Consider the following 16,793-nt stretch of genomic DNA (forward strand, 5'->3'; position numbering starts at 1 on the left):
TCAGAATACAGATAACTTTAATTTGTACTATAAAAGTACTAAATATTAGCTGAATGATATGTAAATAGAAACTTTTTATATGAATACTTTCAGTGCCAAATATAAATTACCATATCTAGACTAATGTATTCAAAGATGTCACATAGACCTGGCATTCATTGTGTTAGTCATATCAAGTTCACTTACCAGTCCTCAGGTAAAATGACATTAAAAAATCAAATAATCTGGTTTGTCACAGGCATGAGGTAGAAGAAACTGGTGAGTCACACCAGTACACAAGTCAAAGCAAATGCTGCTAATCTCAAAGCAGTTACTCCATAAGATATCCAACCCTAGTTAAGGTCTACTTTTTCTGAAAAAATAGAGCTATTAAACTTGCTATCTGATGATATAGACCCCAAAGGCAGTGAATTTTCTTAATTTTACCTCTTTTATCTTCCCATCATTTTCCCAAAATAAATAGTGTGAATGGATAAATAAAATTTAGTCTATCTGGTATTGCTCAAAACATGTATTCTAGTAGCCAATAACATGGATTTTGAATTTCTGGTTTCATGGGTTTATATTCTCTGTTTTGTACTAACACTATAGAGGAATGCTTTTTCTTTACTTTCCTCTCCCTACCCTGGTTTTGACTTTGGGAGAGGAGTATGTACATAACAGCATTCATTCTGAGAGTTTACCTGCCACTGCAAAGCTGACGTGGCTGAGATGCAGGGAATTGTACGGAAAAGACTTTTTAGCATAGCTCACTGCCAAAGGAGAAAAACTCCCTGAGGGCACCGTTACATACTTGCATATGGGGCACATTATGAGATCTAATAGAAAAGGTATGTTGGAAATGGTAATAAAGGAACTAACTCCTTGATCTGGTTTGAATTTTTAAATATTGTGTACTCTGAAGTTTCTTTTTGCCTTAATAAAATAAATTAATAATAAGGTAAAATATAATGTGGTTAAGAAGTTAGCTAATTTTTGTAACCTGAAGGATTGCATTTTGCCTTTTCTTATGTTAGAAAAAATTATAAATTGTTTTGAACTGTACCTCATGAATAAAGAAACATAATATAGTATTTACCCTAAGTTTCTGAAACCTCTAAGAGTTTTATTTAAATGTGGAAATTGAATTGAGTGATCAGTCTCTTGAGTCTTCATCCTCTGTTAACCTATAGTTTTGGTGCATTAAATTACTTATTTCCAAAAATATTTTCTTTCTTCAGTATCTAGGACTGTGTGTCAAATTGACAGACATATGTGCCTATATGATTTTTCTGGTAGGATTCTAACTAGGAAATATTTTTGCAGTAATTTGCAGCACCACATTTGTAGTAATTTGTTTCTTACACCAGGAACTATCAGTTGAAAGTATTTTAGTGGGATACTGAATTGTTAAGAAAAATGTTTTATTTTTAAAAGATCTATGAAACTCAAGGAATGTTGTATTACAGAATGTGCCATGGTCTTCAATTTTGTAGATAGGTATAGTCATCCTCATTTTAAACATAAAACTGGGGCTCTAAAAGTTACAGAGTTAACTTGTTTTTCTGGTACACAGCTAAATTTCTTGGAGGCTAAACTGGGAGCAGCACCATTTTCTAGTATTATATTCTATCATGCCTGAAAATTTGAGTAGTTATTACAGCTAAACGTTTATTTGTTGAGAGGAACTGGAGGGATTTGTTCACTTGATTGTAGGGAATATATACATTTGAAGAATGCTCTGGTAGTCCTTTCATCTTAAAACTAGGGACCCAGTCCTATTTGTCTTGGATTTCTTAGCATAATTGGTATAAAACAGTGGTGCTCACTGGTTCAGGAGTCTAATTATAGGAAGAGCAAAGAGTTTACTAAGATAGTCTTTATCATAATGCAGTAAACCATGTGCATATAGATTTTTTAATTTGTAAAAATCCTTCATTAATACCTTGTGTTTTTTTTTCTTTTTAGACTACCAAAAGGAAGCGTGGCTACATTAAAAATAAGCTAGTTTTTAAGAAAGGCAAGAAAATATCTAAGAAGACTGTTTAAATGCACTGTTCTGGTTCCTAACTTGAAGCAGTTGTCCTTGTGAGAACCGGTCTTTGCCTTTAGCTCATGTCGTGTTTCACAGCAACAGAGGGTACAGAACCATCACTGGTCCAGGTTAATGTACAAATTTTTCTGGCAATGCCTGATTAAAAAAATAAAATTGGCTTATGAGAACAGCTGTTTTCAATTTGTACCGTGAAGCAAGACTGAGCACTGCTGTAAATGTTTAGCAGCAGATTTTTTTTATTGGTACATATTATCCTTCAAATCTGAGAATTTGGACTAATTGCACCAAAGAACCCTCTAATTTGGTCCCTGGCACATGCATCCTTGTCAATGTTTTTATTCTTTTACAAGACCTGCATTTTATTTGAATTACCCAAATAGCAATATGTAAAATACAAATGACAAAATGTGATGAGAGCTTCTTGAACCAGTAAACTAGTACAGGTCTGAGAAAGATGTATTAGAAAAGTGATTATACTTCCTTGAGCTATATTTATTTTCATGTTTCTCCAATGCAAAGAATGTTTCATCAAATGTACATTTTCTGTTGCTTACTGTTTGCTCTAAAAAGCTGCTGTTTCAAACATGGACCTCTGAGTAGCTAGTTGGTTCAAATAGTTTTTTATGTTGACATAGTATTACTGCTATTAGCAGTTGTTTTCACCAGGTACTTACGGCGCAGATTTCATACATTGTTCATTCAAGGGCTAAATTTATATCCTTTGGAAATCATGGCAATTGCATAGGATGATGTTGCTTACCAGGATGAGTTACCTTAGTATGGAGGTTAGCACTATGTTTACATGTAAAAGATTAAGGAATAAACCTTTAAAGTGGACAGATACCCAAAGTTCATTTTCTGTGACTTTGCAAAATGACAAAGGACTTGTAAACTTTGCCTGGATTTTTCTCATTTTGTAACAGTTTCATCCATCACAATGATTTGTTCTTTTTCATATTTTTTATCCCTGAAGCATTTGATGAAACACTCTTTAGTGCTATATGCATTTTCTTACTTTTATTCAAAATGTGACAGTTGTCCAAAAATGCACTAAAATGTAAATGGAGATTGAACGTGTTCACTTTCCAGCTTATAGGCAACTTTATACAGACTTGAAAATTTTCTCCAGTTGTTTAGTGAAAGAGAAAAGAAAGGGGTTTTTCCTGCCACAGGATATAACTTTTTTTTTATACAACAAGCATAACACACCACTGCTTTCAGTGGAAAAGTGCAGAATAGTATGTACCTTTTATGAAGAAAAATGTAATTTACAATGTTCAGTGAGAATGTTACTGCTGATTTTCTTTTCCAAGGTGTAGAATATTCTTTGATTTATAGAACTCTTTTTTGACCCAGATGATGGTTCTTTTACAGACCAATAAAATGGCTGAACATTTTCACAAATAGAGTATAACTAAATCTGGATTTCTGATACCTTGTCATTTGGGGGATTTTATTTTACCTTGTTGCTTTAAAATTCAATGCAGAGAAGTTGTTGACTCTAGGGGAAATAAAGTTAATTCAAATTTTGTGGTAAGTGTTGTTTTTTAAAAATCTTTTGCTTTTTAAAGGAGTCAGTACTAAACACACATACCTCCTTCCTTGTTCACTCTTACAAAGGTTTTAGAGAATTTATGGAAAAGATTGCTAGATTACTTCAACTTAGACCAGCTATTTTATTTTGCCTTTTTTTTTTTTACCCCCAAATGAAAATCTCATTTTGATTGTTTTGGGGAGTGAAGGAAACAGGAAAGATACCTAGCTAAATAGGAATTTTAGCTCCATGTAAATATAGGAATCTAGCAAAACCTTACTTTATAAATTTCTGATATTTTAATATCAAGTAAGCATAGAATTTTCCCACTATACAAAGACCCTTCACTTTGCTCAGTAAACATTTTGGTTCAATGTATCTCATTAGTAAAATACATATTATAATTATTTAAGCACTTTTATTGTGGTAGAAGAGTGAAATTATAGTAGTCTGAATACATTGGTATATAGGATAATTGGTTTATAATCTTTAGATCTCTAAATTCATTTCATATGTCATAACTAACATTGTGCATCACATAGGAATTTAAAGATCATGACCTTGAAGTTTTAGACTATAAATTAGATTTTAGGCTGTAGTGCTTTGTTGTCTAAATAAGCAAAGCAGCAAGTCCAAAGACAAAATGCAGCTTCCAGACTTGATTGTTACTTGAGTTTGCCGTTGTTGAGTTTTAATTCATTTACATTCCTAGACCATGTCCAAGAGGCCATAGGACAAGATAGCATAAAAGCATCCTATAAGAGTACTACTGTTTCCATAGTCAAGCAGCCATAAGATGATGAAATTTGTAACTGCTGCTCCTTTTCAAAAAAAATTTTAAAAACTTGCAAAATACACATAAAATTTACCAACTTAACCATTTTAAGGTATACAGATGTAGTGGTGAGTATATTTACATTGTTGTGCAACCCATCTCCAGAACTCTCTTCATCTTGCTGGAGGCTGCTGCTGCTTAGTGTTACCTTGCTGCCCACAGTCCTCAGTTGAGATAGGTGGAGTAATGGATAAATGTAGTGCTCAACAGCTACAGCTGTCTGCAATTGGGATAGTAGTAAATCGAGACAGCAAATAGTAATGGAAATATGATAACTAATTTTTATTGTGAAATGTGACAGAACACAAAAAGTACTTTTATCCTTGTGCAACATTTTCATTAATATATGGTATCCTATCTCTCTCTAGCTCACACTCACACACACAATGGACATTTGCATTGTTTCCAGTACGAGGATATTACAAATGATGCTATAGGAATATTCTTTTGCGTCTTTCTTGTAGCTTACATGCATATATTTCTGTGGGTATTTGCCTAAGAGTAGAATTGCTAGGTTGGGTATAAAAGTTATTCTAAGAGCCCTTGTTATTCTTTTTAATTTTGTCATTCTGGTGGGTGGATAATGCTTTCTCATTGTGTTTAGTTTGCTTTTTCCAGGTAACCAATGAGGTGGGCCATTTGGAAATTCCCCTTTTATACAAGATGTTGGTTCTAATCTATTTATTGCTTTTTTGTAAGTTATTACATTAGGAGTTCTCTATCTTATATATATGAAGCCTTCATTTGTGTTACAGATTGCCTAGGAATTAATTTTAATGTAGTCTATTTCATAATCTTTTGTATGTCTATAGCTTTCTATACCCTATTTAAAAAAATCTTTTCCTAACTTGAAGCCATGAAAATAGTATTGTGTTTTCTTCAGAAAATTTGTCTTACCTTTCATACTTAGCTTTGCAGTTCACCTGGAATTCATTTGTTGAGTACAGTGTGAAATGTTTCTGTTTTGAGGGGTTTGGGGGGTATATGTACACCAAACTGTCTCAGCACCATTCATTGAAAAGACCATGCTTTTCCTACAGCTCTGCAGTACCTCTTTTGTAGGAAATCAAATATCCATATATGCGTCTATTTGTGGACCCTCTGTTATATTCCATAGAGTTCTTTGTGTGTGAACTTAGCTTTAAGATAATTAAGATGTGGTACAGCAAGTCTCCCTCCCCCCTTGTTCTTTAAGCTGTTTATTGGCCTTTGCTGCTTCATATGAATTTTATAATCAGGTTAAGTTCCACCAAAAAGAAAAAGACCTTGTTGGGCTTTTGATTCAGCATTGAATCTGTAGATCACTTTGGGAAAAATTAACACTTTTCAATTTATATAGGTTGTCTTTAGTTTCTGTTTTATAGTTTTTGAAGGTCTTGCACATTTTCATAACATTATGTTTTTGATAAATACTGTCTTGCAAAATTTTATTTTCCATTTGTTAGTATACAGAAATAGTTGATTTTTGTATGTTGAAACTGTATTCAACAACCTTGTTAAACTTACTCTATTTATTTCAAAGATTATTTTTTATTGTAAACATATATCACAACTTGGGAATAATGGCAGTTTTATTTCTCACTTTCTAATGGTTATATATTTAAATTTTTTGCTTTGCCACACTGGCTAAGACATGTCTAGTATAGTACTGCATAAAAAAAACATGCTTGTCTTGTTCACCATATCACAGGAAAAGTTTGATATTTCACCCTGTGTGTTTACTGTAGATTTTCTGTAGATATCTTTGATCAGATTAAGAACAGTGCTATTTCCCAGTTTGCTGTGAGTTCATTTTTCTCTTAAGATGAATGAGTTTTGTTTCTCAAATGGTTTTTTTCCTTCATTGAGATGATGCTGATTTTTCTCCTTTATTCTGTTACATGAATTACAGAGACTTTGTTCACAATGTTAAACTAAACTCGTATTCCTGGTATAGTGATTTATGTTTGTTAGAATTTACTAGTGCAACCATTTGGGCCTAGAATTTTCTTTGGGCAAAGTTACAGATTCAGTTATTTTACAAACACAGGACTATTTGAGTTTGTAGTTCCTTGTTTCAGTTTTGGTGAATTGTGTTTTGCAAGGAATTTATTCATTTCATCTAAATTTTCAATTAGGTTAATGTAAAATTATTAATACTATTTAATTATTCTAGTATCTGTAGGTTCCATAATGTCTCTTTTAATTGCCAAGATTGGTTTTTCCTTTTTTTTCTTTTTAATATTCATCTCTCCGCCCACCCCTGCCATTGATCTCTTATTATCCTTGGCAGTTTCTTAAATCCATTTTGTTAGCTTGTATTTTTTCCTGATGTATGAATTTAGAGTTACAAGATTACTCCAAAGCCAAAGTTCCATTCTCACAGGTTTTGGTGTGTGAGCTAAATGTCATTAGTTTAATACGTATTTAATTTCCATTGTACTTTTTTTAAACTATGTAATTGGTACACATCTTTTATTTCCAAACATTATTTTCTAATCCTTTTATTATCAATTTTTTTTTTTTTTTTTTGAGACAGAGTCTCGCTTTGTTGCCCAGGCTAGAGTGAGTGCCATGGCGTCAGCCTAGCTCACAGCAACCTCAAACTCCTGGCTCAAGCGATCCTCCTGCCTCAGCCTCCCAATTAGCTGGGACTACAGGCATGTGCCACCATGCCCGGCTAATTTTTTGTATATATATTAGTTGGCCAATTAATTTCCTTCTATTTTATAGTAGAGACGGGGTCTCGCTCTTGCTCAGGCTGGTTTCGAACTCCTGACCTTGAGCAATCCGCCCGCCTCGGCCTCCCAGAGAGCTAGGATTACAGGCGTGAGCCACCGCGCCCGGCCTATTATCAATTTTTACCTTAATTGAATCGTAGTCAGATATTCTGTGTGATTTTAATACCTTAAATTGGTTGAAACTTGCTCTGTGGCCCAACATACGGTCAACTTGTAAGATATATATTGCCAAAAGAATACCCATTGCTTTTAGGGATATATGGAAATATATTTTTTAAATATATTTTTCCCATGTTTCTGAAAGCATCATGTGCTTTTTTGGCAGTTGTTGGGCATATTGTTTTTTTTTAATAACTTTTCATCTGCTATTTACTGAGAAGGATGTATTAAAATCACATACTATTGAACCTTTAGGTTTTTTGGAAATTCAGACTATTTTTAGTAAGGCTTTTTAAAAGCCTATTTTGTCTTATTAATATTACCATCATGCCAGCTTTCTTAAGGTGTTTGCATAATATATCTTTTTCATCTTTCTAATATATCTTTCTTTGCTCTTGTTGAGCATTTAACTTTGTGACCTGGTGTTCATCAGGTTTTTAAAGTTCTTAGTCATTATCTCTTTAAATGTTCTTTCTGCTGTATGCTCTATTCTCTTCTGAGACTCCAGTTAAACATATACCTTCTTACTCATAAGGTCTCCTCCTGCCTTGCTTTATTTTCTCATCAGTTACAGCTAATCTGCTGTTAAAACCATACATTGATGGGTTTTTTAACTCTTTTATAATTCTAAAATTTGTGGGTTTTCCTGTTAAATTGGCTATGTGTCTCTTTATGGTTTACACTTGACTCACTGAAATTCTCAGTCTTGTCTCTTAGTTATATTGAGCAGAATTTTAAATTGTAAGTGACAAATCCAGTATCTAGAGCACTTGTGGGTTTCTGTTGTCTGGTAGTATTTTTTCTGCTGGTTATTTGTGTGGTCTTTTCTCCTAATGGGCATGGATTTGTGTCCTAGATATTATATATTTTAAATTGTATGGGTAAGCTTAGGCCTAAAGTTTTACTTTACAGATTTCCTTTTGTTTCTGCCAGGTACCTCAGGGAACTAGCAGGCCAGAATCATCTTAATTCAATTTAAGGGATGAATATTATGTACAAAGCTCCCCTGCTATCCCTATGAGGGCTTGTTCATTAGTCCTAGTCTGAAATTCTCCAGGGATGTCACCCAAGCAGATATGAATATGACTAGTCCTACAAAGTTATTAAAGTTTCCCTGGGGGGGAAATGGCCTCAAATGCCAGGCTTGCCTCAGAATTTCTATCTTCTCAATTCTGGCCTGATGATACTATTGGTTCTATGAAATCTTAAACCAGGCATTGGTTTAAACATTTACTTGTTCAGCTTTTCTAATTGCCTTTAGCTGAGTACTTGGTCCAAACATTTTAATCTATTATCAGAAGTGGAATTTTAGAAACAAAATGGGGAACTTCTGAATTCAAGATTGTTCTTTTTTAAGCACCACAGGAGGCAAGAAATTCTAGCTTCATCTGTCTCTACTGAACACCTTTTAATAAAAGGATTTGTTCTGTAAAATTTGGATTCAAAAGACTGCATTTAAGAGCCTAGAAGGCCACAGGTTTCCCACCTCTTACAGTCTCCTTCCTACTGAGAAAATATAGCATTATTTGTTGTCTCTATTTCTAAATCTTTAAAACAGCCTGGAGGCATTTTGATTAAAATATCAAGTGTCTGCTTTTGTGAATTTGGTGAAAGGTATAGCTGATGAGACTGAATGAAAACTTCAAGTGGCAGCCAGAGCTGACTATGACAACAGTGCATTCTCTTTATAACCTAAGCATACTGTCTTAATTGTTCAAACAAGCTAGATAGATGAAACGTGTGTTGTTCTTTTCACAGAATAACATGGATCAGAGCTCAGGTCTGTATCCTACTGAAGGAAATTTGTAAAAATGATTTAATTGCCCTATTAATGAAAAGACTGAATTAACATTGCAAAAATGGGCGCACTAGTCAAGCTCTGTTACCTCACTTTCCACCAAGGTCTATAAAAAGTGAAATTAATAGAGACCTGTCAGTGGCAGACCTCCCAGTTCATATCTCATGATTATATAAAGTTATCTTTTACATTTAGGTATGTACTGTTTTTTGAGTTAATTTTTGTATATAACTTGAAGTGTTTTATTTTTTTCTCCAGTTGAGTTAACACTATTTGTTGAAAAGACTATTGTTTTCACCATTTAATTGGCACCTTTGTAGAAAACTGATCAAAAATATGTTGGTCTATTTCTGGATTCTCTATTCTGTTCCACTGATCTATATTGTGTGTCCTTACAACAACACTACACCATTGATTACCCTGGCTTTATAGTAAGTTTTGAAATGCAATAATACAAGTTCTATGCCTCTGTTCAATGGCCTTTAATAATTCCCCTAGGACCACAGCCATGTACTGGATATCTTGGGCAAACAAAGAACACCCAAACTGTAACTGACAAAGGACTAATACCCAGAATATATAAAGAACTGGTAGGATACAAGAGGACAGTTAACTCCAGAAGGGAGGGATACTGTTGTATAGGGACACAATGGTGGCTTCTAAGGTACTGGCAAACAGGTTTCTTTACTTAAGCAGTGGATATATGGTTATTTATAATTATTCTTAGAGTTCCATATATGTTTTATGTAAATATAACATGTAATAGTTCACAATTTTAAATCTACCCCGTCTGGCAGAAAAGTGAGACTTCTCCATGTTTTACTTCCCAGATGTGGTTTATGTTTTGTAGTGAGATTGGAAAATTCAAAACTACCACAGTGGTTTTCAGTCTTTCATTGAGGTTTTATGTTTTTTGCTCTTTTTCTCCAAATAGTATCTGTTCTACTTTTCTGCTCCAAAATAAAATGGTTCCAAACACTTCATTCACCTAGATGTTTTAAAGACTGGACATAAACAAGCTTATATTATGACTTCTGGCAGTAACTCCTTTCACAAAACTCACTAGATATGGAGTTAAGTGTTCTTATGAACTTATCAGAAAATATCCTTAAATAATGTTTATCTGATTGGTTTTTAAATGTGTTTAAAACTCTATTGTTTGGATACAGATACAATTGCCATTCACATCAGTAATGACCAATATCTAACCAAGAAGTTGAGTTCATTTAGAGCCACTAATCAGAACTTTTGAGTCCCTAAAAATAAAATACACACAAATAGGTATAGTATTTAATCGAAATATATTTGTCTAATATCTACAAAGTGTGAACAATTAGTCTTAAGAAAGCAGACAAAAGGCACAAAATTAGTATTACTACAGAGAAGCATTCATGCTATTGGATTTTATAAATATCATTGGAGTGGCACAGTAAAAAATAAATTAAGCATTGAACAAAAATCAAACATTTCCATTTTTTCCTTGATTTTTATTTCGGTCACTTCTTTGACCTAATTTGTAAAGGCTGACGACTGAAATTCAACTGAAACCATGAAATGCTTATGCCGGCTTTATGTGTGTTTTAATCACAGTGCTTTCTTGTAGAGTTTGGGTCAAACGAGAGAAATCCAGTTAAAGAAAAAGAGTCCACAAGAAATTCTTTTCTCTTTCCCCAAACTAAATTCAAGATTGAGGCTGTGGTTGTGTATGTTTGGATATGCATGCCTGTATTTAATTTCTAAAGCCCTTTTCATCACAAAAGTAGTGAAGTCTCCAATATGATTTGTTTTCTGCTGTAAAAGCAGCAGCTTCTGAAAAATGTATGACTAGTGCTTGGAGTGTGGGAAATTGTTGGAAAAAATGGGCAGAAAACGCCTTGGTGGGGCCTGGCTCACCTCCCAGAGGTGCTCCATCCTGCAAGGCTCTGGCATAAACCTTAACGGCTTCCTGCCTACCCTATACAGCAGGAAATGTTTATCTTTCTTGGGTGTAGACAAAAACACTGATGTGGGGAGGAAGGTGAGAATCACAATAATTTTGAAATGATAACCACCCTCACTTCTACCAGGAATGAGCCACTTTCTACCACATGGACATCAGTTGGGCCATGCCAATTCACCTTTGACAGGAGTTGACTAAATGAGAATATCTTTGTGAGTGTAAAACATTTCTAGCGAAGTGAAAAATAGAAAACTTCAAACCTCATTGATAAAAAGGAGCTCATGTTTACCCACTTAAACCTTGGTGAGTGCAGTATTTACAGGTGTAATACTCAGATGTGTACATAGTGCAAGTGTGTGAACATATATAGTGTGTACACACACGCCCCAAATGGCTCTTGAATAGATTCAATCCTCCAGCAGAGTTTGGGGGTGCTATTTTCACAGTATATAATTTTTCTCCCTGTTACCATTTCTTGGATGCTAACATGAGGTCTCAGTGAATGCCAACACAACCTTGATACTGTACCACTTTAATTCCTACAAAAACAGGGCTATTTCGGGAAATTCTGCACCTCCACGCCATCAGTGTGCCTTCCAGAGGGGGTTGAAGTATACCCAGCCATCGCCCTGTAAGAGAAGGAAAGAGGCATTACATGGAGACCTCAGGAGGGAAGAGGAGAGAGCAAGGATGACACTGCCCATCTGTGTGTCTGCCCTGCTCCTGCTATCTTAACACCCAAGCCACCCTGCTGGTCTCACTACGCCTCCTCAGCCCAGCTGATCTTCCTGTCTTGGTACTTTGAGACAGCAGGATAAGGAAAAAACAGGATAGTCAGATGAATAAACAGGAGAAAGAAAAGGTGAAGGTGTGTGCATACCAGTGACTTACAGCCCACCAGCCTGGAAGGGAATGCCCAATAAAGGCTCTCTTCAGCAGGCAGCAGTCACAAATCAGCACACGCAAGAAACACCACCAATCAAATACGGAGAAAACGTCAATAATCAAAATGGTACATAGGATCTGGTTCTAGACTAGAAAGGAGTATACTGAATGGTAACTTCTGGTGTTGGGATAATTTTTGTTCTTTACATGTCCACAAGCCTTCTGTTAAGAACATACTGGCTTTTCTGAAACCCAGGGGGAACAACTGTAAGTGGTTTTTTTGTTGGTGTTTCATGAGCGACTTTCCACAAAAGCCAGGCAAAGTGATGTCTCAGAGACCAGATCCACCTCAGAGAAGGATCCTTTGAGGATTTACCTCACCTGGACAAGACTCCCACAGAGTCTCCACTCAGTGACCCAAAAAGGCAGAGTCTCCCCAAGCAGCCTTCCTGACGGAACCAGAATCCAACCTTGAAGTCTCCTTTCGATCCACGGCCCTTAGTTCCTGACTCTGGGGAGAACAGGGGCTCCTGCTGCCGGCCGTGAGTTCACCTGCAGGTACTACAGCGCCCTAATTCACTTCCCAACCTTATGTCTAGACAGAATCATCCCTCCTTGCACAAGTCAGTTATTAGCACCAGGGCTAAAACAAGCCCATAGATACATTTTAATTAGCTCTTTATGTTTAAAATTGTTTAATTCCTTGACTCCATGGGAGTATCATATTCTTCATAAAAATCCAAATTTCTGGCTCCTCGTGAGACAATCAGTCTATTATCAAGGTATCCACCCCTGTGAAGTACGGACCCCCACACCTGCCCCAGGCCTCACCAGCCTGCTTCTCCCATTGGCGTTGCTGGGCTCCTCAGGACCTGCCTTAAAAATGTGGCTGCTGCATTTTCATAATTTCCAATTCTGTTCTCAGAATTCTTCCCAATTACTCTCCAAACAGCTTCAAAATCATAAGGGCCTCAACCGGGCACATAGTGCCTTGCTCACTTGTCCAGTGAATGGGCAGTCACGTGGATATCATTTCTGCCTTCCAGTGGCACTTTCTTGGGTGACAGCAGCAGCATTTCAGGCACAGGACTCGGGCTGGCCCTCCCTAGCATGTCGTCCGTCCCTTTTGGCCCACAGGAGGCAAAGCTCAGAAAGGCAGTTCTCAGCCATGAGGGTTCCAGCCCAGCAGGGTGTGGAGATGGGCTGCCAGGGGCTTCACAGCTGATTTGTTACTCATGATAAAGTTCACAGGGGTCATGATTTTCTTTCTCCAAGAACAGTATCCAGGTGTGCAATCCCATTCCTTTCCCTCCTTGGCAGGCTGACAGGCTTTTCTGAGGGCAGGATACCGGAGGGGAAGTGGCAGCTGCTTGGTTCTGCCCTCCAGACCGTTTCAGGCCCTGAGACACACTCATGATGTTGTTGAAGAAAAACTGTCCCGAAGCCTCATCCCAAGCTGGAGCCAGAGCCAAGCTGCCCCAATCCAGCCCAGGGTCTGCCCTGCCCCTATAAGTCATTCATCCAGTCTGCCAGGTTTCCAAGAAAAACCCATCTGCCCTCCCAGGACAAGCTCTCTCGTGGGCAAGAGCCCAAGGACAGGGGGAGAGTTACCTCCTGGGTGAAATATTTGGGCTTCCATGGTGTGCGGAGGTTCTCCCGCTTCCGTTCCTCCACCCGCTGCTTCTCCTCCAGGCGCCGCTTCTGCTCGGTGGCCGAATCAATGTCCCCCAGCCGCAAGTATCGGGTCACCTCCCGCCAGAGGTTCCTGGGGATGCGTGGAAGACAGGAAACAATAAGACAGGGCCAGCCTGGAGGACGACGTCCTGGCAGGGAGCAGCCAGAACTCTCCGGGGCGGCTCCTCCCAGCTGCCTCAAAGGCCCTGAGCGCCAGGATTTGAACCTAGGCCTGCCTGGCTCCCCTCCTGCGCTATTTCTAGTCGCCACTTGTCCCCAGCACCATGCCTTTCTCGGGGCTCGAAGTTTCTGGGGAGCAGATCTAACAATATTTGGCAGTACACTACCGCAGCAAACGACGACAGTAGACAAATATGGCATTTACCACATTTTTAAGTATTTTATATATATAAACTTATTTAATCCTCACAACAACCCAATGAAATAGATGCTATATTATCCCCATTTTACAGAGGAGAAAATTGTAAGGTCCACAAAACTTAAGGTGATTTGCCTAACGTCACCAGGCTGGTAAATACGAGCGATGCCTGCTTTCCCACAAGGGCACGCGGAGCCATGGGTTACAGACTGGTGTGTGCACACGCACTCGCACGCTCACGCCGTGGGGTCTGTCCCCCCCACCCTGCCCCCTACACAAAAGCTACTTCTCTGTGCCTCATTCATTCGTTCTAGAAGGCAGTCTGAAATGGCTTGTGTTTAACACCCAGCTTTCCTCCTCAGGACTTCCTGGGGACCACCCGGATTCAGACACACTGTGTTCTAGAGGGAGAGGAAAGGAACAGTGACAAATGAGGACACCGTCACCCATGCACTTCCTCACTTAAAGGCAGCAGGGAAAGGCAGGATTTCACACCAAAGGAACTGTCAGAATTCTCAGTGGTGGGGATTCCCTCCCCGGCCTTAAGGAAATGATCACTAGACCCTGGGCCAGGCAGCACTTCTACAGTGGGTGCCCTCACCCTTTCTACAGCGAGGGCAGGGTGCAGCAGGTGGCCGTGAGTCGACCTGCTTGGGCCGAGGAAGGGCAGAGGGGCTGCCAGCAAAATGAGGAGGGTCACTCACACGCCCAGGGGAGAAACTGGCAAGGGCAGGGCTCCAGCTGCAAATGCCCCTGCCTGTTGGGCCGCCCCGAATCCACCACCCCGAGACCCAAGGAGAGCCTTGCTCTGGCCCCCATTTTACAGCAAGAGGGACTTCTGGAACTGGGATATGAAGCCAAGTCTGACTGGCCTCACAGCCCATGCTTTCTACTCTGCCCTGGCCCCTGGTTTAGGAGGAAAGACCGGCCCAAACAGGAGAGTGCAGTGAGGCAAGGAAACAACAGGGGGTGTCGGGTCAAATCATAGCCCTCTTCATCACCCCCACCCTCAACACACAGTTCGCGCTCAGGGAGGAGCCAGGTACGAGGACAGGCGGAGCAAGGGGGGATCCTTTCAAGGCCAGGACTTCCCATGGTAAGTCCCATCATAAGACGGCAGCCCCAAGTGCAGAGGGCAGAGACCCCAGAGGACTGGAGAGGGTGCTGGGCCAAGAGCTGGCCCACAGACGGAGCTCTGCCCAGAGGCGCACGCAGACCCGACCGAGAGAGTGGGGAGGGGACAGAGTAGGTGCCGGCTCATCTAAAGGCGGCTCTGAACACCAAGCTAAAAGAACAGACAGAAAGGGAAGGCGCCCACAGGGTAGGGGGGACAGGAGCAAGTTGGTGAGAAAACGGGGGCCTGGTCTGAGGAGGGAAGGGCAGCATAGCAAGGGGCGGGCACTGGCCAGGGCAGGCCCCCTGCTCAGTCCAGACTCTGGTCACCATGAACAGACTTAGAGGTGTGGGGAGATGACAGAATATCCGTACACTACCCCTAATGGGACAGCAGTTCCCTTCCAAGGGGGGTGGTTGGGGACGGCAGGCCTTGCCAGGGCTGGCAGCATTGTGAGGGCTGAGACAACTGTTCTAACCACTGGACAACCCAGCCACACTGATCGTCCCTCCTTTGCCTCTGCAGGTAAGACCCAGATAACCTGGCGGGAAGTGGGCACAGGTGCTCTGAGTGGCAAGAGAGCCCTGGACCTGCCACTTCACTTCTCAATGCTATTTCCTCTGCAGAAAACAAGGGTGAGGGGGCTCAAATTCTCTATCTAGTAGTCTCCCCCATATCCATGGAGAAGGATGCATTCTAAGATCCCCAGGAGATGCTAAAAACTGTGGGTAGTACCAAAATTATATATGCTATGTTTTTTCCTATGCATACCTACCTATGGTATAGTTTAACTTATAATTTAGGCACAGTAAGAGATTAACAATAAAATATAACGATCATAACAATATACCATAATAGTTATGTGAATGTGTGTGCACATGCTCTCTTCTCAAAATACTGCACGAGTTTCAGGTGGTGGTTGACCGTGGGTAACTGAAACCACCGAAAAGTAAAGTCCACATAAGTAGACAAAAAGAGGTAGTAGCGCCTTCTCTCTTACTCTGACACCAGATTGCATCCCTGCTCCAGGCTGAATTCTGAGTCGGCAAAGAGTCTTAATAAGCAGCTCACTTACTCTGATAGCCTAGGGGAAAAACTAGCAGGTAATGGTAATTTTGTTCTCAACAGCCAGACCAGCAACAATAGTCATGCCATGATATGAAGCACAGGGTTTCCCATCCTGGTAGTGATTCACTGGAGGCAGTGTGGGCAAGGGATGATTGCTTCCCTTATTTCAGCCTTTCCCTTGTCCTGCTGCTACTGCCCGATAGCCGGGCTGAAAAAGATGACCAGTAAGAGTTCATGCCCTCCATTTGGACACAAAAGGTTACGCTCACTGTCCTCCACCTAACAGATTAACAAGACAAAGTGTACAAAGGTTCCAGGGATACTGAAGCTCTGTTTTTATTAAACTCAGTTATAGTGTATTATTTATGCACACTGTTGTATCCCTGGCTTTGTTTCCACTTAATAAGCACTTCCTCCATTTGGTTACAAACTCTTCTGTTTAATGGTAAACCTTTTGCGGAATCACCTGTAATTTCGTTTTAGCCCTACATCATGTTTCTAAAGAGCACATGCTTTTAGATTAGAGCAGGGGTTGACAAACATTTTCTGTAAAGGGCCAGATGGTAAATATTTCAGGCTTTGCAACCTGTATGTTTTTGGTTGCAATTACTTAACTCTGCTGTTGTAGCAGAAAGGCGGCCATAAACCATATG

The 16,793-nt window shown here is 39.3% G+C and overlaps 2 protein-coding genes across 4 annotated transcripts in view; one reads left to right on the forward strand and one right to left on the reverse strand.

The window, feature by feature from the left end:
- STT3B (STT3 oligosaccharyltransferase complex catalytic subunit B) overlaps window positions 1-3,565 on the forward strand; it is a 110,724-nt gene extending 107,159 nt beyond the window's left edge. Inside the window, exon 16 of the mRNA XM_012769168.2 lies at window positions 1,948-3,565. Within this exon, the coding sequence (XP_012624622.1) occupies window positions 1,948-2,028 (81 nt within the window). The 3' untranslated portion in view covers window positions 2,029-3,565. The remainder of the gene's footprint in view (window positions 1-1,947) is intronic.
- Window positions 3,566-11,536: 7,971 nt separating this feature from the next.
- The window catches only part of OSBPL10 (oxysterol binding protein like 10), a 286,393-nt gene continuing 281,136 nt past the window's right edge, over window positions 11,537-16,793 (reverse strand). For all 3 annotated transcript variants that reach the window (XM_076005966.1, XM_076005962.1, XM_012769171.3), the window contains 2 exons: window positions 13,517-13,670; window positions 11,537-11,649 (listed from right to left, as the gene is read on the reverse strand). In XM_076005966.1, the coding sequence (XP_075862081.1) occupies window positions 11,605-11,649; window positions 13,517-13,670 (199 nt within the window). In that variant the 3' untranslated portion in view covers window positions 11,537-11,604. The remainder of the gene's footprint in view (window positions 11,650-13,516; window positions 13,671-16,793) is intronic.

The sequence above is a fragment of the Microcebus murinus genome, chromosome 1, assembly GCF_040939455.1.
Source record: "Microcebus murinus isolate Inina chromosome 1, M.murinus_Inina_mat1.0, whole genome shotgun sequence".
Lineage (NCBI taxonomy): Eukaryota > Metazoa > Chordata > Mammalia > Primates > Cheirogaleidae > Microcebus > Microcebus murinus.